The sequence below is a fragment of the Notamacropus eugenii genome, chromosome 5 (assembly GCF_028372415.1).
Source record: "Notamacropus eugenii isolate mMacEug1 chromosome 5, mMacEug1.pri_v2, whole genome shotgun sequence".
NCBI lineage: Eukaryota > Metazoa > Chordata > Mammalia > Diprotodontia > Macropodidae > Notamacropus > Notamacropus eugenii.
In genome coordinates, this window is record NC_092876.1 from 86,288,898 (window position 1) to 86,314,115 (window position 25,218).

Consider the following 25,218-nt stretch of genomic DNA (forward strand, 5'->3'; position numbering starts at 1 on the left):
TCTGGATGGTTATTTTCTTCAGCTCCTTTCTGTATACCAATAGATTGAGGGAATTTCAGTTCATGAGAGAACAGAGGCATAATATGGTGCTCATAGTGGGGGAGAATGCAGAGAAACGTAGCAATAGAACAAAAAAAAATGAATATCATACTTTCCTACTGTGAACTTAGTTGTTCAAGTCTTTTTGAGCACTTCCCTTGACAGCAAGCTCACCACCATACAAGGCAAACTGTTACAATGATGGATGGCTTTAATGGCATAAAATGCCTTCCTTATATTAAACTCCCTCTAACTTGTCATTGTTCTTAGGAGTCCCACGGAATATGAAAAATCCCTTTCCCACATGGTAATTCTTCCAGTATTTGTAGACATTGATCATCTTAGCACTGAGTTTTTCTTCTTTTCTTCTCTAAGCTAAACATCCCTGGTTCCTTCATTTACTTATATAAAATGATTTAAATCTCATTAGCATTCATTGATTTTTCTCTGAATATACTTAAATTGAAAATGCACCTCTTAAAAATGTGGTACCCAGAACTGGATTCAGCATATTTGTAACTGGACAGAGTCAGAGTATGATGAAGTTGTCACCTGCCTTGCCTTGATCTCTAGTCTTCTAGTTTTTTTTAATTATATTTTCTTTTAATACAAAATCTGCCTTCTCTCCCTCCACCCCATTGAGAATGATAGAAAAATAAAGCCTCTGTTACAAACATGATAGTCAAGCAAAACTAATTTTTCTATTAGTTTTTCCAAAAATATATGTATCTCATTTTACAATCTTGAGTCCTTCACATCTCCATCAGGAGGTGGGTACCATGTTTTATTATCAGTCTTCACCAATCATGTTTGGTTATGACATTGACAAGTACTAGATACTTTCAGAGTTGTTTGTCTTTAATATATTTTTGTCAATGTATAAATTCTCCTGGTTTTTGTTCAGTTTACTCTAGATTAGTTTAGACAGGTCTTCCCAGTTTTATCTGAAACCATCACCTTCATTTTTTACAATACAATAGTAACATTCATATACCATAACTTATTCAACTATTCTTTAATTTATGTCCTTCTCAGATTCCCGTTATTTGTCACCAAAAAAGAGTTATCAACATTTGTGTATATCTTTATTTAGAGTCTGTTTTGCTCTCTTAATTTTTGTTGTTGTTGATTCATATCAGTCATGTCTGACTCTTCATGACTCTATTTGAAGTTTTCTTGGGAAAGATATTAGAATGTCTCGCTCATTTTACAGATGAGAAAAATGAGGCAAACAGGGTTAAGCAATTTGCCCAGGTTCACACAGTTAAAATGTCTGAGATCAGATTTGAACTCAGGTCTTCCTGATTCCAGATCCAGCACTCTATCCATTCTATCCATTGCAACACCTAGCTTCCCTTCTTTTAATTTTCCCTTCTCTTCTTTCCCTTTCACTTCCCTATTTAGGGAAATGTATTTCCCTACCCAACTCTGTGTGTGTGTGTGTGTGTGTATGTGTGTGTGCTTTCTTTCCTCCTTTGGTCGGTTCAAATGACAGTGAAGTTCCAATGTCAGTTACTTCCCAACAAGTCCTCTCCCTTGTTTGGATAAATGTATACTTTCATATCCTGATTATACAATACAGTTTCCCCTAACCTTTTTCACCTCATCTCCCCTTCCTAGTGTATATCTTCTCCTTTCTTTTCATTCTTCTCTTAAGATCACCAAGAATCACTTCTAGATGTTGTCTAAATCAGTCTTGCACTACATATTCTGATGATGATGAAGTTCATGTGAAACACATATTAAAATGTAAGCAATTTATCCTTTTTAAATACTTTATTATTATTTGATGATTATCTTTCTATGTTTTTCATGACTTCTCTGTTAGAAATTGAAAGTTTCTACACACTTAGAAATGTTTGGAAGATCTCTATTTCATTAAAACTCTATTTTTTCCCCTGTAGGATTGTGATCAGTTGTATGGGGTAAATTATTCTTGGCTGTAAGCTCATTTTCTTTATTTCTGGGATATCATATTCCAAATTCTCCACCTCTATTTAGTTGTCAGCTAAATTGTATGTAATCTTGACTTTGGAACCTTGGTACTTGAATTATTTTTCTGGTTGTTTGCAGTATTTTTTCATTGACTGGGAAGCAGTGAATTGTGTCAATAATATTCCTGCATATTTTCATTTGAGAGTTTCTTTCAAGAGGTGGCCAAAGGATTCTGTTTCACTTTATTTGACTCTAAGAAAATTTGTTTTTTAAGATTTCTTGAAATAGTTTGTCTAGGTTCCTTATTTGTTTGGTCATATCTTCCATGTAGTCCAATTTTTTTTTCTCCTTGATCTCTTTTCTAGGTCACTTGTTTTCACTATCAGATACCTTAATTTTTATTCTATTTTTTTAATCCCTTAATTTTTCTTTAATATTTCTTGTTGTCTCATGGAGTCATTGGCTTCTATTCGGTTCTTTCTAATTTTCAGGGAATTTGTTACTTCATCAAGATTTTATGCCTTTTCTGCCAAGCTGTTAATTACCTTTCCAATTCTTTCTTCCATGACCTTCATTTCTTTTTCATTTTCCTCTAGCATTCTCATTTCATTGATGAAAATATTTTTAAAATCTTTTTTTTAACTCATTTCATCTCTTCCAGAAATTATAGTTCAAGTTCTACCCAATCTTTTTTTTCTTTGAGGCTATGCTTATAAATGTTTTGGGGTTATTCTCTTCTTTTGAATTTGTTTTTAGGTATCCTTTTTTACCCTAAGAGGTTTTTATAGTGGGTTTCCTTTTTTGTTTGCTCATTTTTCCAGCCAATATTGACTTTACACTTTTTATGTTAGGGCCAGCCTCTGTATACTTCTGGAAGAAAGGTCTGAGTTGATCCTAATCGCTATTTTCTTAGGATATTGAGTATTGCTATCTTAGAATCTCAGAATCAATTCAAGATGGGGACCTGCAGGCTTTTAGTTCTCCCAAAGTGGCCTAATCCAGAATAAAATTTGATTACTGCCTCCTTAATCTGAGCTATGGGAGTTCCTGATCTCAGTCTAGGTCTGAGCAATAATAGATTATTTTTGGACTCAACTAACTGTCATCTAACTGGGAAACTTTGCTGGTTTAGTGTGATAGAACCGTAGACTTCCCTTTGGTGCCCTGGGTAGTCCTCTGAAGGCTTCAGACTGGGCTAAAAGCTGGAGCTGAGACTCTGCTCTGCTCTTGAGACCTGAGCTACATTGCAAAACTTCTCTTTTACATTGCCTAGGGCCTGTGAGTACTTATTGCCCCTCCTCAGTCTAACCTAAACTTGTGACCTTGAACTGGGTGATGGGTGAAAAAGATTCTGTTGGGCAAGTGGACTTACACCATGCTGTGGTTTGGATCTAGGACCTACTCTCATCCTGGTACAGTCTCTTCTTGGGCACTGGTGTACTTTATATGGTCACTCCTGGCCAGATCCCATCCCTTGTATCCACAAACTCTCTGTCCCACTATGGTAACCTTTGCTCTCACTGTAACTTTTTTGGAGTTTGATCTTCTGCATTTTCTAGGTCTTGTTGGAGGAGTTTTGTCAGGGAGCTCACTGTACTTCCTCCTGCTACTGCCATGTAGGCTTCCCCTACTCTAGAGTTCTATTAATTTAGTGTAAAATTATATTATATTTTTACCATTCACATTGTACTTGATTCATAGGACTTACCACTAACCAAGATCTAGTTGTTTTTTTAATACCAACTACTCTCTAGGCAAGTCTTTTTTGTTTATGTACGTAACAATTGATTGACTCTAAATATAGAATTTCCTGTTTATCTCTATGAATTTCCATTTTGTAAGTGTTAGTCTGCCTAACATCTTCCTCTGAAGCATTTTGCTCTATGAGGACAAGGATAATATTTTCTCTTCTTGTTTCTCATCTCTTTTTGTTGTACTGTTGCCAGCTTCATTTCTGAATGCTTTGGGGAGAATGTGGCTTAGAGGGATCTCATACTAATTTGCTGTAGATTTGTATTTGTCTCTACTGATTTTTACAGTTTTATAAGATTGTCTTCCCAGTTGAAGCTCTGGTTTGATGCCTTGCTCCCTGTCCTCTGGGATGAAGTAAACCTTACCTTAACCTAAGCTGCCTGGCAGGATAAGACATTCCCAGTCACCCAGACTCACAGACTCAGTGTCATCTTCTGTTCCTCTCTTGCCTTTATTTCTCATATACTGTATGCTGCCAAGTCTTAACTTTTTCAACTTCACAACAACCCTCATATCTTTTATGCTAAGAATGTGACTTTGCGAGAGCAGACTAGCGTTCTATAGGACTGGTTCCTTTTGTCAATTGGAGAAAATGCTTCCTGATGGTCCAGACAGCATACTTTACAGACAGTTCTTAGCTTGAGTTTCCACCACAAGTAAACATCATAGAGAATTTACAGTCTTTCTACCCTGTCAGCCCTCTAGACAGACAAATTCTCTGGATGAGTTGATAAGCTTCCCAGGCTTTTGTTTAAAGTCTGTTTATCAATATATGCTTCTAGGATGAGAAATCCATATTTAATAAGGAGGGGAATGAGTTTCTTCTACTTCTCAATGAAAATAATCCTTTATTATTGTGTGGATTAGATCCTCAGGAGAATTGGCTCATTCTGTCAGAATTTGGATCCTACACTAGAACACGTTTATCCAGAATAAATAGATTTCAGATTTTTCTGTGAAGAGGATGGGCAGAGAGGGCAGGGGGTACATTGAGGAATGAAAAGTTTTGGAACAGTCACTGTGGTAGGTGGGAAAGCATATTGATTAGGAAAGTATAAAAGGATTACCTTGCTACATTGAGGGCCTAGTTGAGGTTAGGTAAATTAAATTTTTATTGACCAGTCAGGATGGTTTTCTGATTTTTTCCAGCTGCATTTAGCAGTATATTAATAGGAACAAAGGCACTGGAAGGTTGTCAAAATCCATGACTAGGCCTTGGTAGGACAGAGTTTGGCAGGGCAAGGTTGGCTATAGGATAAGAGGGCAAGAGACTTGAGAGAAGAGGACAGTGATGATAAACTTCAAACTTAAATTACTTTTACTATCTTCCTCCTCACAGTCAATAAACATTTATAAGCATTTTCCCACGTATCAATCACTGAGCTAAGCACTGGGGATACAAAGGAGGGGGAAAGACAGTTTCTGTCTTTGAGGAGCTCACAATCTAATAGGACATACAGCATACAAAAAAGCATGCACAAACATGCTATACTCAGGATAAAGGTAAATAATCCACAGAGGGAAGTCACCATAACAGGAGGTTTGGGAGAAGCTACCTGTAGAAAGTGGGATTTTAGCTGAGACTTGAAGGAACCTGTAGGGCCAATGCAATTTTCACAATGCTTATGGAACCATGAATATGCTGGTACAATTCTGAATCGCAAAATACAACAGACATTCCACATAGAAGACAGAACCAAAACATTTATTCAAACACCAGAAAGTCAGATCCCAACACCAGAAATCCAAATCCATCATAGCAACAAAGAAATCCCTCATAGTAACCAAGAAGTCTATACACATGATCAGGCCTTCCCACAAACGGGTTTCCCTAAGCAAAATGCCCTTTTCTCACTCACTGCCAGCTGCCTGCTTTCTCTGTCCTTCCCAGCTCTGACCAACTTCCTTTCAGCTCTGCTTCAGCTCTGCCTCTTCCTGTTCCACCCTTCCTGCTCTATCACTTCCTGTTCTACCCATTCAGCAAGCTCCTCCCACCACAGGCTTCATGTGACTCAAACTCATGTGACTTGGGCTTCCATGTGACTTAGCAGGTCACATAGGCCTATTGATGGATGGGAAAGATCTTCCTATTCCACTAAAATCCATTAATTCCATTAAAAATACATTAACAATACAGAACCCAGGAGACAGAGACTATAGGGAGAACATTCTTGGCATGGGGCACAACCAGGGAAAATGCTTAAAATTGCAAGATGAAGTGTTTTGTTTGAGAAACAGCCAGAGGCCAGTGTCACTAGATCAGAGAATACATGTTGGGAGCAGGGTGAAGGAGCAAAGGATAAGAAGAATGAAAAGGTGTGTGTGGGAGGAGTGATAAGTTAGGAAGGGCTTTGAATGCCAAGCATATCTTTTACTTATATTTATATTGGACCCTAGAGGTGATAGGAAACCAATGAAGTTTATTGAGTATAGGGGTGAGATGGTCATACCTACTAATTGGGAAAATCACTGATGATTTAGGGTCAACTGGAGTAGGGAGAGACTTATGACAGGCAGGTTAACCATCAGGCTATTGGAAAAAATGCAAGTATGAGGAGGTGAAGACCTGTGCCAAGGTAGTGGAAGTATCAGAGGAGACAGGAGGACATATGCAAGAGATGTTATAAGGGTGAAATTAGCAGGCCTTGGCAACAATATTGTGAGTGGGGAGTGAGACAGAATGAGGAGTTAAGGGTGACTCCTAGATTGCAAGCCTGGAGGACTGGGAGGATGGTTGGTGCTATCAAAATAATAGGAATATTTGGAGGAGAGGCAGATTCGGGGTGAAAGATAGATGACTTCAGTTTGGGACATACTGAGTTTAAGATACCTACAGGACATCCAGTTTGAGATATCTAATAAGCTTTTGGAGATGTTAGACTGAAGGCTAGCAGAGAGTCTGATGAGAATCATTAGCATAGAGATGATAACTGAATCCAGGGGAACTGATGAGATAACTAAATGATTTCATATAGAGAGAGAGAGGGAAAAGAGAAGAGGGCCCAGCTTATGGTCTTGAGGAACACTTAGAGTTATAAGGTATGATCTGGATGAAAATCCAGTAAAGGAGACTGAGGAGTGGTCAGATAGGCGGGAGGTAAACTAGGAAAGAGGAGTGTCCTGACATCCTAAAGAGTATCAAGGAAAAGAGTGTGATTGATGGTGTCAAAGGCTGCGGGGAAGTCAAGAAGGATGAGGATTGAGGAAAGGTTTGAGATTTGGTAATTAACATATCATTGATAACTTTTGACAGGGAGGTGGCTCAGTGGATAGAGTGCTGGGCCTGGAGTCAGGAAGACCTGAATTCAAATCTGATCTCAGATAATTACTAGTTGTGTGACTCTGGGCAAGTCACATGATACTGTTTGCATCCATTTCCTTATTTGCAAAGTGAGCTGGAGAAAGAAATGGCAAACCACACCAAGAAAACCCCATATGGGGTCATGAAGAGTGAGACACAGCTGAAATGACTGAACAACAACTTAGGAGAGAACACTTTCAGTTGAATGGTGAGGTCAGAAGCAAGACTGCAGAGAGTTAAGAAGAAGGAGAGAGGAGAGGAAGTGGGGGACCTTATTGTAGGCAGCCTTCTCAAGGAATTTAGCTATAAAAAGAAAGATATGGGATAATTAGCAGGGACAGATGGATCTAGTGGGGTTTTTTTTTTGAGTGTTTGAGAGACATAGGTATGCATGTAGACAGTAGGGGAGTATAATAGATGGGGAGAGACTGAAGATAGTTGAAAGGAGGGGATGATAGAGGGTCCAGTCTATTAGAGAAGATGGAGTAAAATGGGATTTCTTGAGCATGTAGAAGGTTTTGCCTTGACAAGGAGAAGGGTCACCTCATGTGAGTTAGGGATGAAGGATGAGGTCATAGCAGAAGGTGTCAGGGTGATGTAAAATAAGGAGGAAAGTTAAAGAGGGAAGTCTCAGAGAATATGAAACAATGTTCTCAGCTTAGAGGGGAAACAGGAGGGAGTTACGCAATCCTCCTTTCTAATTAATTCTCTTTCTCACTTACCAGTCAGTCAATAACAACTATTAAACACCTACTTTGTGCTGGGCACTGTAGTAAGTGCTGAGGATACCAATACAGTAGCTTACATTGGAATGGGGGAAGACAGCACACAAAAAGCAGCTGAAAAAGAGGATGGGAGATGGAGAAGATAGGAGGAAAAAAGGATAGCAGAAGGTATTTGGTGTGAGGGGCATGATGGAAAGTCCAAAGAAGCCCCAAAGCAGTATAGCTTCTGGGAAATGAAAGGCCTCCTCCTTTAAAGGGAGATTTTGGATCCCATGGCTCAGCCATCTAATCAGAGGATCAGAAAGCACTGAAGAGATGTGAGTACCTCTGCTGATTTGATCTCACAATACAATGAGATTTCCCAGTCAAGAGTTTCCTGAGTCATGAAAGAGAAGTCCACAGAAGTCCAAAAGCAGTGTAGCTGGTGGAGAGTAAGGAGATGTTTTATGGACCTTCTTTTATTACCAGGGCTGCTGCATACATCCATACATCCATATACATATATGTGTGTGTATTTATACGCACACACACACACACACACACACATATCTTTCTCTATTTTCCTTAAGTCTCTCTAAGCTCCTTCTCCAGCTACCCTTCCTTCTGAAGACTCTTACTTTGCCAAAAGAAAAAAAAAATAAAGCCAGTCATTATATACTCTTTTCTCCTTTTCTTTTAATGCATCCTACATAAAGCTCTCTCTCTCTCTCTTTCTTTACTTCAGTTTTTGATGAAGAAGTGGCCCTTTAAAGTCAGTGTACCCCTGATCCTATTTCCCTCCCTTGTTTTCCTCCAAATATACCCACTATCATCTCCCCCTTTTCTAATCTTTCATCTCTCCCTATCTTTCTTATTACCCGTATATGTGCTTAAATCTCCTCTAACTAGATCTTACCCTTCCTGCTATCATGTTAAAACTCTTCTCCTTTTCTCAGCTAAAATTCTTGAAATAAAGCATCTATACTGAGTACTTCTGCTTCCTCTCCTCACCTCTAAGTCCCCTGAAGTCTGACTTCCATCCTAATGGAACTGAAGTAGCTCTTTTCACCATTACCAATTACACAGTTGTCAATTCTTGTTCCTCTTGACCTCTCTGCAGCTTTTGACACTGCCAATCACCATCCCCTTATGGATATTGACTCTTTTGGGGGTTTTGTGACCATTCTCTTTGCTGATTCTCCACTTACCTATTTGAATGACCCTCAGTCTCTTTGCTGGATCTTGAACCTTGTCACTCTTCACTACAGGTATCCCTCTGTGTCTTGACCTAGATCCTCTTCTCTTTTTTCTCTATATTCTGTAACTCAATGATCTCATTAACTTTCATGAGTTCAGTATCATCTGTATGTCTCTTTACCTATACTCTTACATCACTGACTGCATATTAGACATTTGAAACTGGATGTTTGATGGGCACCGTAAACTAATGGACACCTCAAACCAAACATATCAAAAATAGCAACCATTATCTTCCCCTACCCCCAAATTATTTTTTCTTTTCCTCTTAACTCCTCCATTTAACCAGGTTTATTGACTCAGTGTCATCCTTAACTTCTCACTCACTCAGTCCACCTGTCCAATCAGTAGCTAGATTATATATTATTTTGTTCTCTACAAAATCTCTCATATATATCTTCTTCATTTTTCATTATGCCAAATTACAAAAAAACTAAAATGACTCCTTTAGTTTTTATCTCCCACCATACCTTTCCCAATTGTAGTTTTCCATGAATTATTAATAATTTATTTCATAACATTGACATGTAGTCAGTCATCAGGGGATGAATTTAATGATCTTACTTCTAGCCAGATGAATTTTAATTCCTTTAATTTTCCCACTGGAGAAGAAAAAGAAAGAAATTTTGAAAGAGTTAGTAAAAGCTGAACAAAATTGAACTCAATATAAAAGATTATGTATTTGTTTTCTCACCATAAGCATTTTTCTACATTGTCTTTAGATTGTAAACAACAAGCCTACAAAAACTTGTATTCATCATAGTCATCATCATTCTCAAAATATCTTCACTAAGTTTTTACTTGAATATACTGGGAGGGATTCACAAATATTTTGATGAGGAGTGAGTGCCTTTTAGAGTCATGGGTCAAACCTACATTAATACTGTGTGTGTGTGTCTGTGTGTCTGTGTGTGTCTGTGTGTGTGCATGTGCACATAGGGTAGGGAATGAGTCTTTAATAAATTTTGTGTAGAAGCTTTTCAAGTGTTAGATGGCAGTTGAGTAATGCTGGTGGTGTGCTAGTGATGTGATAGTAAGTGATGTTGGAATCTAATGATGATGTTGCAGTGAAGATGAGGTTGGGGCTGTAGGCTTGCCTATCAAGAAACACACATCCAATGTTTTATTTTTTTCTTTTTCCTCTCCAGTGTCTACAGCAACCTCCTGTAATGACCCTGGTGTTCCTCAAAATGGGAGTCGGAGTGGTGATAGCCGGGAAGCGGGTGACTCCATTGTGTTCCAATGTGACCCTGGTTATGTTCTCCAGGGAATGGCCCAGATCAGCTGTGTGAAGATTGAGAACAGATTCTTCTGGCAGCCAGATCCCCCCACATGCATTGGTATAGAAGAGCTGGTTGGCAGAATTTCTTTCTTATTTCTTTAATGTCTTTTATCAAAAACAGAATGAAGAAAACCCCCAAATTAAATGGCAGCCAACTGTCAATTTCTCACAAGGGAATGAGGAAAGAACCTGAATAAAGGAAAGCTACAAAACATTCCTAACCATTAATCTTTCTTCAATCTAAACAGTCACTAAATCTGATCAAATGTTGCTCACATATAATTGTGAATTTCCTCTCTGTTTCATCCTTCCTGGCAGTGAGTAGGGGGCGGTGACTGGAAAGAAGGGCAAAGTGAGACCTTTAAATTTCACACAGGATAGGAAGCCCCTGGAACTTGTAAATCTCTAGAGGGTTAGCTAAGTTTGGAATAGCTTCTCTGTATGAGGTGGTGTGATGTGAAAAAGTCCTGAATTTGGAGTCTAAAGAACTTGAATTAAAATACTGGCTCTGCCAGTGTGGCCATGGGGAAGTCAGGTTGGTGATGATGGGGCTTGTACTTTGGTATTGGCAATGGAAATAGAGAGGCAGGAACAGATATAATATGAGAGAGAAAAGAGAAGAGAAAAAGATAATTTCATGGTGACAAATGTGGGAAACTGGGGAAATAATGTCACTGACAGATCTGAAAATATCATTCCTCCTACGTAGTCAATTCCCTTTCCCAGTCAACTCAGTGACTCCTGTTCACCTCTGAGATCAAATATAAAACTCTCCGACTTTCACAGCCCTTCATAATAGTCAGAAGGAAGAATAGCCTTATGGGGTGTAATAGCAAGGACTCTGACATGCACAGGAGGGTCTGGTGTACAGGTTCCTTTTTTAAAAGGAAAGTAACTTTTGAGGGGTTAGCAATGTACTTTAATCAAGCACATATATCATTCACTTAGTTCAGGGGAAAAAGTCAGCATCCTGAACTTCAGAGAAAATACAAACAGAGAAATAAAGACCAACAGACAGGGCTTCCAACTATCTGACCATAAGCAATAAGTACATCACAGATCAACAAATAGATCCAACTGTCTGACCATTATATCCATACATACTTACTAAAGAGAAAAGCAACAATATTTGTGTTTTCAAAATCAGGGGGCTCCTTAGCAGCTTCCCAGAGTCTTGTCTGGCACACAAACCTTCCAAAACCTAAGCCCCAAAGTAAAACCTCACCTCAGAGTATTTATGCACTTTTCAGAGCTGGAGGGCAGGACCCAGTGCCTCAATCAATAGAAATTAACAAAAGATATTGAGGCCTATTAATGGATGAGGAAGATCTTTAACTCTTCCCCCCACCCACCATTAACCTTACATTACCATTAAATGGGGCAAGATAATTTGGGGGGAGGAAAGGTGAGGGCAAAAGCATTTATTAAGCGTCTACTTTGTGTTGGGCACTGTACTATGAGTTTTATAAACATCTCATTTGATGTTAGTGTGGCTTTTAAGTAAAGATAATCATCAGGCAGCTGGAAATAAGAATCTGGAACTCATAAGACAAATCAGGATTAATGCTACAGATTTAGGAGTCATCTTTACAGAGGTGATCGAAATGGAGAGATAAATTCATGATCTTAGCTTCCACTCATTTCTTTTAGGTCTTTTTTTTTTTTTGCTTTAGTTGAACTGGATAAGAAGAAAAATTCACTTGGATTAAACTCAGTGAACTCAGTGGCTCTCATTCTGAGTATTTGGAGACACTCAGTATCTAAATTATCCCTTTGATTGAATAGATTGGGATGAATGATAAGAGCTAGAACAGTTTTCTCAATACCCAAATTCTAGAAAGAGGGCCTCGAGTTCATCAAATGGGTTCTGAAATTATTATTTTCAGCAAATTTCCAGGAAAACATCTCTGTGTTAATGAAATAAAGATGGTAAACATGTGTGAACAAGTAAATGAAAATACAAGTTCAAGATTAGTCATTCCACAATTTTGACGCTGGTTTGAAAAGTGTCTTTAGGCAAGGAAAATTCATTCTTTTTCAATAGAAATTCTGTTCAGTACAATGTAGTAGAGAAACACACTAAACTGAGTCTAGATACATGGGTTCCAGTTATGATACTGTCTAGCTCCTCCTTGATACTCTCTTCTCTCTCCACGGTTCTACCTATCTGATTGCTCCTTCTCAGTCTCCTGTGCAACATCTTCATCCAGATCTTCACACATTCTAACTGTAGATGTCCCTCAGGGTTTTGTCCTGGACCCTTTTTTCTTCTCCTTTTCTAATACTTCACTTGGTGATTTTATTAGCTCCCGTTTGATTACCAAATTCTTTATTCTGAAGATTCTTAAAATCTTCCTATCCTGTTCCAACCTCTGCTGACTTCTAAATTTGCATCTCCAACTGCCTTTTAGACATCTCTAACTGTATATCCAATAAGTATCTCAAGCTCAACATATCCAAAACCGAATTCATTGTTTTTCCCTCTAAACATTCTCTTCATCTATCACTCTCCTCGTTACTGCCAAGGATACCACCATCTTTCTAGTCTCTTAGGATAGCAATCTAGGAGTTATCGTTGACTTCTCATTCTCACCTGCATAGCCTATGTATTGAGAGGGCTTATCAATTTCATCCTTTTAATATATCTCCAATCTCCCCCTTTTCCTTCTCTTCCAGTGCCACCTCTCTAATGCAGGTCCTCATCCCCTCACACTTAGACTAACGCAATACCCTGCTTTTGGTTCTGACTGCCTCAAGTCTCTTCCCACTCTAAGCCATCCTCCATTTATCCACCAAAGTATTTTTTCCTAAAATTCAGATCTGAACATGTCATTCCCCCTACATAGTCAACTCCCTTTCACAGTCAACTCAGTGACTCCTGTTCACCTCCAAGATCAAATATAAAATTCTCTGGCTTTCAAAGCCCTTCATAATCTAGTACCCTCCTAACCTTCCAGTCTTCTCACACTTTCTTTCCCAATATATACTCTTTGATCCAGTGACATTGGCCTCCTGGCTATTCTCTGAAAAGGGCATATCATCTCTTGGCTTTGGAATGTTTTTCCTCCTCATATCTGCCTACTGCTTTCCCTGGCTTTTTTTAAATCCCAGCTATAATTTAACCTTCTGTAGGAAGTCTTTCCTAACTTCTCAATTCCAGTACCTTCCCTTTGTTAATTATTTTCTATTTATGGTGTGTATAGTTCACTTGCTATATATTTGTTTTCATTTTGTCTCCCCCATTATGTTGTAAGTTCCCTGAGGACAGGGACTGCCTTTTGCTGCTTTTTGTATCCCCAGCACTGAGGCATGTAGTGCTAAACAGATGTTGATTGATTTATAGCTGTGTCACTTTGAGAGAAACTCTTCTTCTCTCTGAACTTTGGCTTTTATATCTGTAAAATGAGGCTATTCAATTAGATGATTTCTAACATCCCTTCCAAATCTGACATACATACATACATACATACACACACACACACATGTATATATATATGTATCCATATCTTAGGACTCCTGCCCTAGAAAGGCATGGCTTCCTGCACACTATTCTGAAAGCTCTACATTATCTGACCCACATCACAGTCTTTTCACTTCCTTGTGAACCAGCATAGGGGATGTTGTTCTTATTGTACGTCTGCTATGAGTTTAGCCTTTACTAACAATAGGTAGCCTATGGAGAGCTCCCAATTGCTCAGGAAGTCATGTCCTGTTGTTGCTTCATCAAGAATCTGCTAGGTTCGTATGTTAGCTCTTCCATTTATTACCTGCTACATTAACAAGTTACTTCACCTTTCAGATTGAGTTTCCTCAATTGTGAAGGGCATAGGGTAGTTACACAGAGGTCAGGACAGAAGGGGGTCCAAAGTATACCAGAGGCAAGGGTGCCCTGTACTAGTCAAAACCCTCAGACACAATTCATCTTCTGTCTTTTCCTGCTGGAGTCAAAAGCAATGACTACCTTCCTAGGGATCAGCCTACCCTGGTCCTAGAGGTTTAGTTGTGATTGCATTTGGGATATGATGAATGCTTTAAAAAAAAAATTTAAACTAGGGGAATCACAACAGAAACTTTTTTGTAAGATCATGTATGCATACATACATATTTATAATAAATCTGTGGAGGTTTAAGAGAATAATATATAATAAGAATCCAAAAAACCCTATTCATTAGCAGGATGATATTATGATATGTTTTATGTTGGAAAGTAGAAAAAAATGACCATTCCCAAATGCATATTCATTCTTCATGGATTATCTATAGGTACATTTAGCTTTGCAGTATCTGATTGTATCTTGTGGGAGAAAAAAAATCCCATCTGTTTTTCAGCCTTACAAACACTCAATTACTTTGAAGTGAAACTTGGCTATAGATTTCACTAGTTTATCCTCTATTAACTCTTTTGTAGTATCACTGGGTTAGATGACATATTTCTCTTTTGATTTTTGTTTGAAGGTTTTTACTGTAATGATTTTGTCTTTTCAAAAAAATCTACCTCCTGCATCTTGAAGAAGAAGTGGGAGCATGTTTATATGGTGAATTCTTCCTGTTCTCATATTGAGAAAGTTGTTAGAGCTGATCTAGGAGTAACCTTAAAGATTACTTGAGCTAAGCCTCTCAAGCACTCCAAAAATATGAGCTGTCATAGACTGAGCAGGTGAAGCTCCATGAAGGTATGAGCTCCCTCCATGGAATGATTTGGTGGTAATAATAATACTTGCTCTAATTTACATCCAAAGATTGTTTTGAGGAGAATTTTTATGTAAATCTTGAAGCACTATATAAATGTGAGGTATTATTTAAACTCTAAACTATAAGCATTAAATATGAGCTACATATATGAATTTTTATAAACAGGCAAATTTCTGCTTGATATAAAGAAAAACTTTCTAATGAAGTTAATAATATCTAAAAATTGAATGGGATGCCTTGATGAAGTTTTCTGTCATTGGAGTCTGTGAGTAGAGCCTAGATAGCTACTTGTTGGGGATGTTGTAAAAGGGATTTCTTTTCAGCCAAAGGTTGCACTAGGCCTCTTAGGTCACACCAACTCCAAGGATTAATGCTACACTAATTCTGTTATGATCACCAATAGTTCTTCAGTGAAAGACTTGTCTCCCAAGCCGTGAATTCAGGAACTCTTTCGCTCCATGCCTCCCTTCCTTCTAGAATTTCTTTGTTTTTATCTGCCTCTTTTGCCCTGAGAGATGCTAAACAGATATAATCAAACTCATTTTCTTCTCTCCTCCTGGAGAATATTAGGGACTACATATAGGAAATGTGTGCTTTCTGATTCGGAAATATGAATGAATTTTATTTCATTTTTTTTATCTTTTAATAAATTTTAATTAACTTATTTGTTTTCAGTTTTCAACAATCACTTCCATAAGTTTTGAATTTTCTCCCCCTCCCTCCTACCTCCCTCTCCAAGATAGCATGTAATACTATATATGGGTTCTACACATACATTCTTATTAAGCATATTTTCACATGTTGCATAGAAGAATTAAAACGAATGAGAGGAACCATGAGAAAAACAAAAACAAAAGAGAAAATATCCTGCTTCATTCTGTGTTCTGGCTCTATAGTTTTTTTCTGTGGATGTGAATGACATTTTGCATTAAGAGTACTTTGAAAATGTTTTAAGTCCTTGAATTGCTGTGAAGGGCTAATTCAATCAAAAACAGTCCTCGCACACTGTGGCTCTTTCTGTGTATAATACTCTCCTGGTTCTGGTCATTTCACTCAGAATTAGTTCATAAAAGCCTTTCCATGTTTTTCTGAAGTCCCCCTGTTTGTCATTTCTTATAGCATAAGAAATTACATTATATTCATATACCACAACTTGTTTATCCATGAATGAATTTTATTAAAGAAAATAGTTTACCCAATCTGAGAACTGCAGTTTAGGCATATTGTGGATTAGGTGGTGTTTGTGGACTGATCTAAGAGAATTGAAAACCATTTTGTAAGAGAGGCCTTTAACATTTTTTGGGGAAGTAGCAATTTAATTAATCTCTTAAGCCTTGAGATGTACATGTATGTATATAAAGTCAGGAAAGTGTGCTGATGGCAAAATCCTTTAGAGTTGTTTATGAGAAAGGCTACCATGACAGTCCCACTAGGTGCAGGACATTTTTGTAAGCTCTCATCATGCTACCTTCATCTTTGAAATCGCTTGATGGAGATGTACATCTCCATCTGTTAGGGAAGTCTACTTTATGTATCTATGGGAAAATGTTTTCAAATACCCAAACAACCAGTTCTCAGATCATCTCTCAGAAGATAACCCATCCATAAGGTGGATTTTGCCTGTGTTAGACTGGAACATTGATGGTTGAAATGAACATTAGCTTTTAATCTTAATTTACCTTTTTTTTTCAATCAGCTTGACATTTAGCTTACTCTAGTAAGTAAATGAATGACTCATTGTGCATTTATTAAGCACTTGCTAGATGTAGTTGATAGGTAGGAATGTGAAATGATACATTCCCTGAAGGAGCTTAGATTCTGTTATGGGAGATACCCTGCACAGCTCTAGACACATTTATAAAAATGAATTGCTTGTCCTTGCAAGTGTATTGGATGGGATTTGGGGATGTGTGGCAGAGAAATTAGAGGGACTGATTGAGTTTTCCCCTGAATGGTTTTCTCCTGAATCATCTAAGAGTATTTGGGAAATATACAAGGACTACTTATCCTTCCTTTCTTTTCCCCCAGCTCCTTGTGGTGGTGATCTGACAGGACCTTCAGGGGTTATTCTGTCCCCAAATTATCCAGAACCCTACCCTCCAGGCAAAGAATGTGACTGGAAAGTGACTGTCTCTCCTGACTATGTCATCGCTCTAGTGTTTAACACGTATGTATCCTTCTCCTGGGAAATCTATTTATTTAATCAGGGTGGAAAAGGGCTGGGATTTTCATGGGTATGGAGAGAATTCCCTTTGCCATTGTCCCAAACCCAGTTGAGGGAAGGGGGTTTCATGATCAAGCTCTTTGAGTTAGTCCAGAGACAAGGTCTCAGTGTGAAACTCATAGAACAGTCAGAAAGGTGCTGTGTAAGAAGAAAGTATAGTCATTTTTCTGTTTTGTCATTCTTTTTCCATCACTTAGTAAATAGAAACTCTCATCATCATCATCATCATCATCGTCAACAACAAGTATTTGTTAAGTGTCTGTTGTATACAAGGTGCTATATTAGATGTTGATATATTCTGAAATATGAAAGACCTTAGAGTATAGCTGGGGAGAGAGTACATGTTATGTTCTTATATATAAAGTGTCAATACAAGGAAGCTTACATTAAACACAAAATAAGTTTCAGTGGTTCAGAACTTCAGAGGATGCTATGAAAACAAAGAGTTGTAATATTAGAAAAGATTTTCTGAAGTAGATAGAACCTGTGCTGTGTTTGACAAAGGGCTAATACTTAGACAAAGATATTGGGAGTGGGGGGAACATGGTGAGAAAAGAATTGGAGACAAGATTATATGGAATGAAGGATTAGTATGGGGAAGTAAGGGAATACACAGCTGGTATGTTTGACAGAGGAACTGGAATGCTAGATTAGGAATTTTTAAATGTAACATGTAGACAACAGGGAGACATTAAAACTTTTTAAAGCAGGAGTGTAAGTTATGCAAAACAGAATTTCAGTAAGTACAGTATGACAAGGGTGTATTGGATGGATTTGGGGGGAGAACCTGGGGGCAGAAAGACTAACTATGAGACTGTTATGATTTATGACTGGAAAGAAAAGAATACATAGGAGATATGAGAGAAGAGGCAGAAGTGACTCCCAAGGTTTCAAGTATGGGTGATTGGGTAAATAATGGTCCTAGGGACAAAAGAAAAGTAATCCCAGAGGGAGAGTTTGGGGTTTTGTGTTCATTTGTTTTGGGGTGGGGTGAAGAGGAGAAGATGCTGAGTTTGTTTCGGGTATAGTGAATTCCGAGGTAATAATGGGCGAGATAGGTGATTATACCTAGCAAGTATTTGGAAATGCAGGCCTGGAACTTGAGAGGGAGGTGAGGGCTAGTGATGTATATTTGATACTTAACTTCATAAGAGGATAGCTGAAGCCATGAGAGTAGATGAAATCTCTAATGGGAAGAAAACAGAGAAGGAAACATAGGGATTAAAAACTGAGCTCTTTGTGAATGCCCACACTTTAGGCAAAGGGAGGAGGAAGTCGTGCTAGCAAAGCAGACAGAGAAGGGAAGGAGAACTAAGAATTTGTTACTTTCAGTTAAGTTATGTCCGATTCTTCATGACCCCATGGACCGTACTGTCCATGGCAGTATGATTAAGTTGACTTGCCCAGGGTCATACAGCTATGTCTGAGGCTGAATCTGAACTCAAGTCTTCCTGAATCGAACCTAGCACTCTATCCACTGATCTGCCTAGCTGCCTCAGGAATTTATAATATCATGGAATCAAAAACAAGAGAATTTCACCATGAAGATATAAATTATAGTACCAGATAACTGCAGATAGGCCAACATGAATGTGGACTAAGGAATGGTTTAACATAAGGAAAACTATTAATATAATTTATTAATAACAAAATCAATAAAAATCATATATGCACATCAATAGGTGTAGAAAAAGCATTTGACAAACTATAACACTCATTCCTATGAAAATCTCTTGAAAGCATAGGTATAAATGGATTTTTCCTTAAAATGATAAGAAGTATCTACCTAAAACCATCAACAAACATTATTTGTAATGGAAGAAGCTAAATAGCCTTCCCAGTAAGATCGGTAGTGAAACAAGGAAGCCCAGTATCACCAATATTATTCAGTATTGTATGAGAAATGCTAGCAATAGCAGTAAGAGAAGAAAAAGAAATTGAAGGAATAAGAATAGGCAATGAGGTAATAAAACTATTTCTTTTGGGCAACGATATGATATACTTGGAAAATCCTAGAAATTCAATTAAAAAGCTAGTTGAAAGAATAATTTTTATAAACTAAATTAAATTAAAAGAAAAGAAACTATTATAAAATAATAAATATAAATGTAAATATAAAAATATAAATATAACTTATAAAATGTTTTTTATAAAATAAACCCACATAAGTCATCAGTATTTATCTATATCACCAATAAAACCCTGCAGGAAGAGATAGTAAGAAATACCCCATTTAAAATAACAATGGACAGCACAAAATACCTGGGAATATACCTGCCAAGATACTTTTTATGTAAATAAAGTCAAATTTAAATAATTGGAGAAATATTAATTATTCATGGTGGGCAGAACCATTGTAATAAATAAGACAATTTTATGAATACTAATTGATGTATTCAATGATATCCCAATTAAATTAATTTTATTGACCTAGAAAAAAATAATAACAAAATTCATTTGGAAAAACCAAAGGTCAAGAACATCAAAGGCAATATTGGGAAAAAATGTAAAAGAAGGAGGCTTAGTAGTATCAGTTCTTAAACTATGGCAGTAATTACCCAAACTATCTGGTACTGGTTAAGAAAAAGAAAGGTGGATCAGTGAAACAGAGCAGACATACAATGCACAGTAGTTAATGATTATAGTAACTTTATGTTTAACATATGTAAAGATTTAAACTTTGGGAATAAGAATTAACTGTTTTGTTAGAATTGTTGGGGAAACTGCAAAGCAGTCTTGCGGAAATTGGGTATGGACCAATATCTTCTACCTTTACCAAGATCAAAATGGATATATGACCTAGATCTAAAGGGAGATACACTAGTAAATTAGAAGAATATTGAACATATTATTTATCAGACTTATAGATAGGAAAAGAATTTATGAATGAACAAGAGGTAGAGAGCATCGTGGGATATAAAATCAATAATTTTGATTACATTAAATAATAAATGTTTGTAGAAGTAAAACCAATGTAGCTAAGATTGCAAGGAAAACAGAAAATTGGGGAAATTTTTTTAATAGTTTCTTGGATAAAGGCCACATATCTCAAACATATAGAGAACTTTGTCAAATTTATAAGAATATGAGTCATTTTCAAATTTATAAATGGTCAAAGGATATGAACAGACAGTTTTTGGATATAGAAATCAAAGCTATATATAGGCATATGAAAAAATTCTCTAAGTCATTATTGAGTAGAGAAATGCAAATTAAAACAACTTTAAGATAGCTCCCATTTATCAGATTAGCTAAAATGGTAGAAAGGGAAAATGAGAAATTTTAGAAGGGATGTGAAAAAAATTGGAAAAAAAATACACTAATACACTGTTGGTGGAGCTATGAATAGATCCAACCATTTTGGAGAGCAATCTGGAATTATGCCGAGTTATAAAAACTGTGTATACCCTTTGACCCAGCAATACTACTATTAGATCTGTTTCCCAAAGTGATCAGAGAAAAACGAAAAGAACTTATTATGTTCTGAAATATTTACAGTAGCTTTCTTTGTGGTAGTAAAGAACTGGAAGTTGAGGGGATGGCTATCAGTTGGAAAATGGCTAAACAAGTTGTGGTGTATGATTGTGATGGAATAGTACTGTGCTGTAAAAAAAGATTAGCAGACTGATTTTAGAAAAACATGAAAAGACTTGCATGAAATAATGAACTGTGAAAGGGACAGAATCAAGAGAATGTTGTACACAATGACAGCAGTATTCTTTGAGAGATAACTCTGAATGACTAGATTATTTTGAGTATGATGAATATTCAGATCACCTACAAAGGATCTATGAAGGAAGATGCCATCCAACTCCAGAGAAAGAACTGTTAAATAGAAGTATGCACAGTATGGTATGCACACACACACACACACACACACACACACACACACACACACACACACACACACACACACACACACACGGAGGTATTCACCTTGGAAAGAAGGGCCTATTTCATCCTTTGAGGGAAAAAGAAGGTGGGTTAAGCTACAGAGATAGAGGGAATTGTGCCACAAAAAATTTTAAGATGGAAAAGAGCAAAATTGTCTCAATCCTTTCAGTTGAGGGTGAGGAGGGGGAAGAGGGAACACTTGCTTTTGAGGAACTAGAACTGAGGTATTCAAGAGGTCAGGAAAAGTTTGCAGGAGATACCATGGGAAATTTGATCATCACTGGGAGATGAATAAAATTGTTTCTTGGCAACAAAAAGGACTGAGTTGAGATCAGACAGCATGATTTCTGCTCATATTTAGCAATGTTTAGCAGCCTAGAGTTGAGAACAGAAGATGTAGATGATCAGGAGTGATTCAGGGAGATTGGCACACAGCATGAGGGGAAGGTCAGTGTCAAAATGATCGCCCCTGGTGACTAGGCAATAGAAAAAAACTAATGAAAACAAGTAGAGGATTAGGATAAAAGGAAGAAATCAAAGACTAGATTTTGAGGTGAGGACAAAGAACTGGTTCAAAAGAAAAGGTAGGAGAGGTAGAATATAAGGAGAGTTGGTCTAAGGCATGAATTCCTTTGGTAGTCTGGCAAAATTTATTGACCTCTTCTCACAATAATGTTTTTAAATAATTGAAGGAAATGCTAAGTTTTAGTTAATGTTTAGTGAAAATAATGATGTAATTTTTGTCTTATCCAATTGAATGGACTCCCTAAAACATATTGGTCAGTGGACCTCATATTGAAAACCCCTAGTTTAAGGAATCAACAAGTACTTGAGCTCCCAGAAGTTAGAAGAATTTTAAATTCCGAAATGTGGCCATGCTATATGGTTCTATGGATAGAGTGCTGGGTCTAGAGTCAGTAAGACCTGAGGTCAGATCTGACCTCAGACATAGACTAGCTATATGACCCTGCGTTTAAAGTATTTGCGTCAGTTTTGTCATTTGCAAAATGAGCCAGAGAAGGAAATGGTGGACTATTCCAGTGTCTTTGCCAAGAAAACCTCAAATGAGGACACAGAGAGTAAGATAAGACTCAAAATAACTAAATAAGAAAAATGGAATCAAGCTTATTTCACCTACTATAAATTTTTGGTGTCTACTCTCAGTTAGGTACTCACTGCTACTCAACAATCCCATTCTGATTTTATTGACTTCTTATCTTATTACTCACGTGACTATTTCAAATTCAGTATTCTCTCTATTCAATTTCATAAATCTCTATGAAGTATGTAGCATGTGGAAGGCACTGTGCTTAACCATCCCTGCCTTCAAGTCATTTACAGTCATTTGCGGAGATAAGCAGAGAAGTTGAATGGAGGATGGTTTGGATCTGGGAGGCTATTTTGTTAGTTTTTAGTTAGTTAGAACTTATAAATCCTTGAATTAAGGGTAGTTAAAGGAAATGGTGTGAGAGATAGCCTGGAGGTAGAGTTGAAGAATTAGAAAATTCTAGTGCCCTAAATAGAAATAGTAACATTTGAAGGAGGAGGTCAATGTAGGGATAAAGGTGATGAGTTCCATTTTGAAAATGTTGAAGTCTAGATCCAGATGGAGTTGTCCACCTGTAGAAAATTGATGATGTGGAACTAAAATTTAGAAAAGAGGTTGAAGCTGGATGTATAGATTTAGAAGATATAGATAGAGATATGGTAATTGAGACCAGGGAGATTGATTTGTATGCTGAGAGTGAAAACATAGAAGACCACCCACTTGGAAATGGAAGGTGGATAATGAACTAGCAAAGGGTGCACTAAAAGTTTAGGGGGTCCAAGTTAGGAGGTAGAAAGATAAACAAGGGAGTGCAATAATAGAAGCCAAGGGAGGAATGAGTATCCAAGAGGAAAGAGTGATCAGCAATGTCAAGAGTTAGAGAGAAGTCAAGGGGAATCCACACTCACAAAATTTACCTAAAGTAATGTTGGAAATTATGGAGAATGTAATTTCATTGGAGTGGTAGGGTGGAAATCCAGAATATAATGGGTTGAGAAGTGAGTGGGTGCAAAGGAGGTGTGTTTGTCCTTCATTGCTAAAGAAGACCATGCTATCAGAGAAATGATGACATGACTTGCACTTGACTTTGTTTTGAGTGAGTGAGGGCTGTGCAGGTCACCAGCCTCACTTCTCCTCCAGAGCCATCTGAATCCAGTGACCAGATATTCATCAGGATGACTGGAGATGACCCAGGATGAGGCAATTGGGGGTAAGTGACTAGCCCAAAGTCACAAAAGGTAGAGCAAGGAATTGGAAGAGAGGAGATACAGTACAGCAGCTTGAAAGGATGACAGGGCAAAGTGAAGGTTTTTATTTTTGTTTTGTTTTAAAGACCTTAGCACAGTTCCTACTTGCTACTTGATTGTATAAGTAGAAAGATAGGTCATCTGATTAAATACTTGGGAATGAAGACTTAAGGAGCAAAAAAGATTTGGAGTAGGGGCTTTTCAAAATAGTCAGGAAAGGATAAAAGGATTGTTGTGTAGGAGTGAGGGACATATTGAACTGAGACAATATGGATTTGTAGTGGGCGCAGTCACTCACCATTGAGTAATATTTTGGAAACAGGAAGGAGAAAGCAAGTGGTAATGGCAACCCAGGACTAAGGAATATCAGACTTACAGAACTTTCTGCAGAACTACCCAGTTTTACTCTTTTTAGACTTTGGATCCAGTCTAGTTACTCGATTTCAATGGATATTGAGTCTAATCAATGTCTGATAAAGAATCCCTATTACAGCATTCCTGAAAAATGGTCCTCCAGACTTTGATCTCTAATCAGAAGACCCACTAATGAGGAGGAAGCAGTACCTCCCTAAAAAATCTATTCCATTTTTGGATACCTCTAATTATTAGTCTGAACCTAAATCTGTCCCCTGTTCACTTTGTATATATTATTTTTAGTTCTGTTTTCTGGTGCCAATTAGATTCCTCTTCTGCATGAAAGAATTCTTTAATTACTGGAAAATAGATAAATCATGTCCTCTCATATAAGCTAAAATCTCCTTTTCTTTCAACCATTTCTCACACGGAATGATCTGGAGTTTCTTCATCATCCTGCTTTCCCTCCTTTGGACACTCTCCAACTTATCAGTTACCTTTTGAGGCCCCAAACTGAGCACAGACCTCAAGTCATAGCCTGACTAGGGCAGAATATAGCAGCACTATCAACTCCTTTTTTGGACACCATTACTCTCCTAATGTAACCTGAGATCATATTAGCATTGTTGATTCATACTGAGATTACAGTTTCCTGGTACCTCCAGATTTTCTTAAGATGAATTATTATCTAGCTGGACCCATTTGGAATGAGATGTAGGGTTAGTTTATGACAGTGATAGCTTAAAAGGTATGCTCCAAATTAGGGAGGACATTGAATGCCAGGCTTGGAGATTTATACTTTTTTTTTTCATATTATTTAATAAAGAGTCATTAAAGGTGTTTGAGCAGGATGTATGGTAGGGTGGGAATGTGTGGATATAACCAAAGTGATATTTTATGAAGATTAATTTGACAGTGTTGTGTACAATGAATTAGAGATATGAAAAGCTGAAAGTAGGGATCCTAGTTTTGAAGTTATTCTCTTTGGCCTAAAGTAGGGTAAGAGGAATGGGAAGAGAAAGAAAAGAAGAAAATGGGTCAAAAAGATTAAGGTATGAGGGAGAGAAATCAGGTTGTAGGCTTCTAATAAGCTCTGCTGCTCAGTGGAAACTGGGTCTTGATGTCAACTCAGATGTACCACATACAAAATTTAGCACATCTTCTTTTCTAACCCTACCTACCACTCAAAACTTCCCTATTTTTTCAGATGGCACTACTGTCTTCTGAGTCACCCAGGTTTATACTATCAGTATAACTCTGAATTTTATTTTTCCTTTACCTCTCACTTTCAAGTAACTGCTAAGTCCTGTTGATTCTACCCTCACAGCCTTCCCTGTATCTGTCCCCTCCTTTCCAGTTTCACTGTCACTATCCAAAGGACTTTAAGCATCTTGCCTGTATCATCGTCACAGATTCCTAACTGGTTTTTCTCCCCATATTCTTCCCCTCTAATGCGTTGTTCACACAGCTGCCAAAGTAATCTTCCTAA

General features: G+C 37.5%; 1 protein-coding gene and 1 long non-coding RNA gene across 3 annotated transcripts in view; one reads left to right on the forward strand and one right to left on the reverse strand.

Moving 5' to 3' along the window:
- The window catches only part of CSMD2 (CUB and Sushi multiple domains 2), a 1,007,626-nt gene that overhangs the window by 777,065 nt on the left and 205,343 nt on the right, over window positions 1-25,218 (forward strand). For both annotated transcript variants that reach the window (XM_072610105.1, XM_072610106.1), the window contains 2 exons: window positions 10,137-10,328; window positions 16,991-17,129. In XM_072610105.1, the coding sequence (XP_072466206.1) occupies window positions 10,137-10,328; window positions 16,991-17,129 (331 nt within the window). The remainder of the gene's footprint in view (window positions 1-10,136; window positions 10,329-16,990; window positions 17,130-25,218) is intronic.
- The window catches only part of LOC140504774 (uncharacterized), a 39,339-nt gene continuing 23,433 nt past the window's right edge, over window positions 9,313-25,218 (reverse strand). The window contains exon 5 of the long non-coding RNA XR_011967239.1: window positions 9,313-9,590. This is a non-coding gene — a long non-coding RNA (uncharacterized lncRNA). The remainder of the gene's footprint in view (window positions 9,591-25,218) is intronic.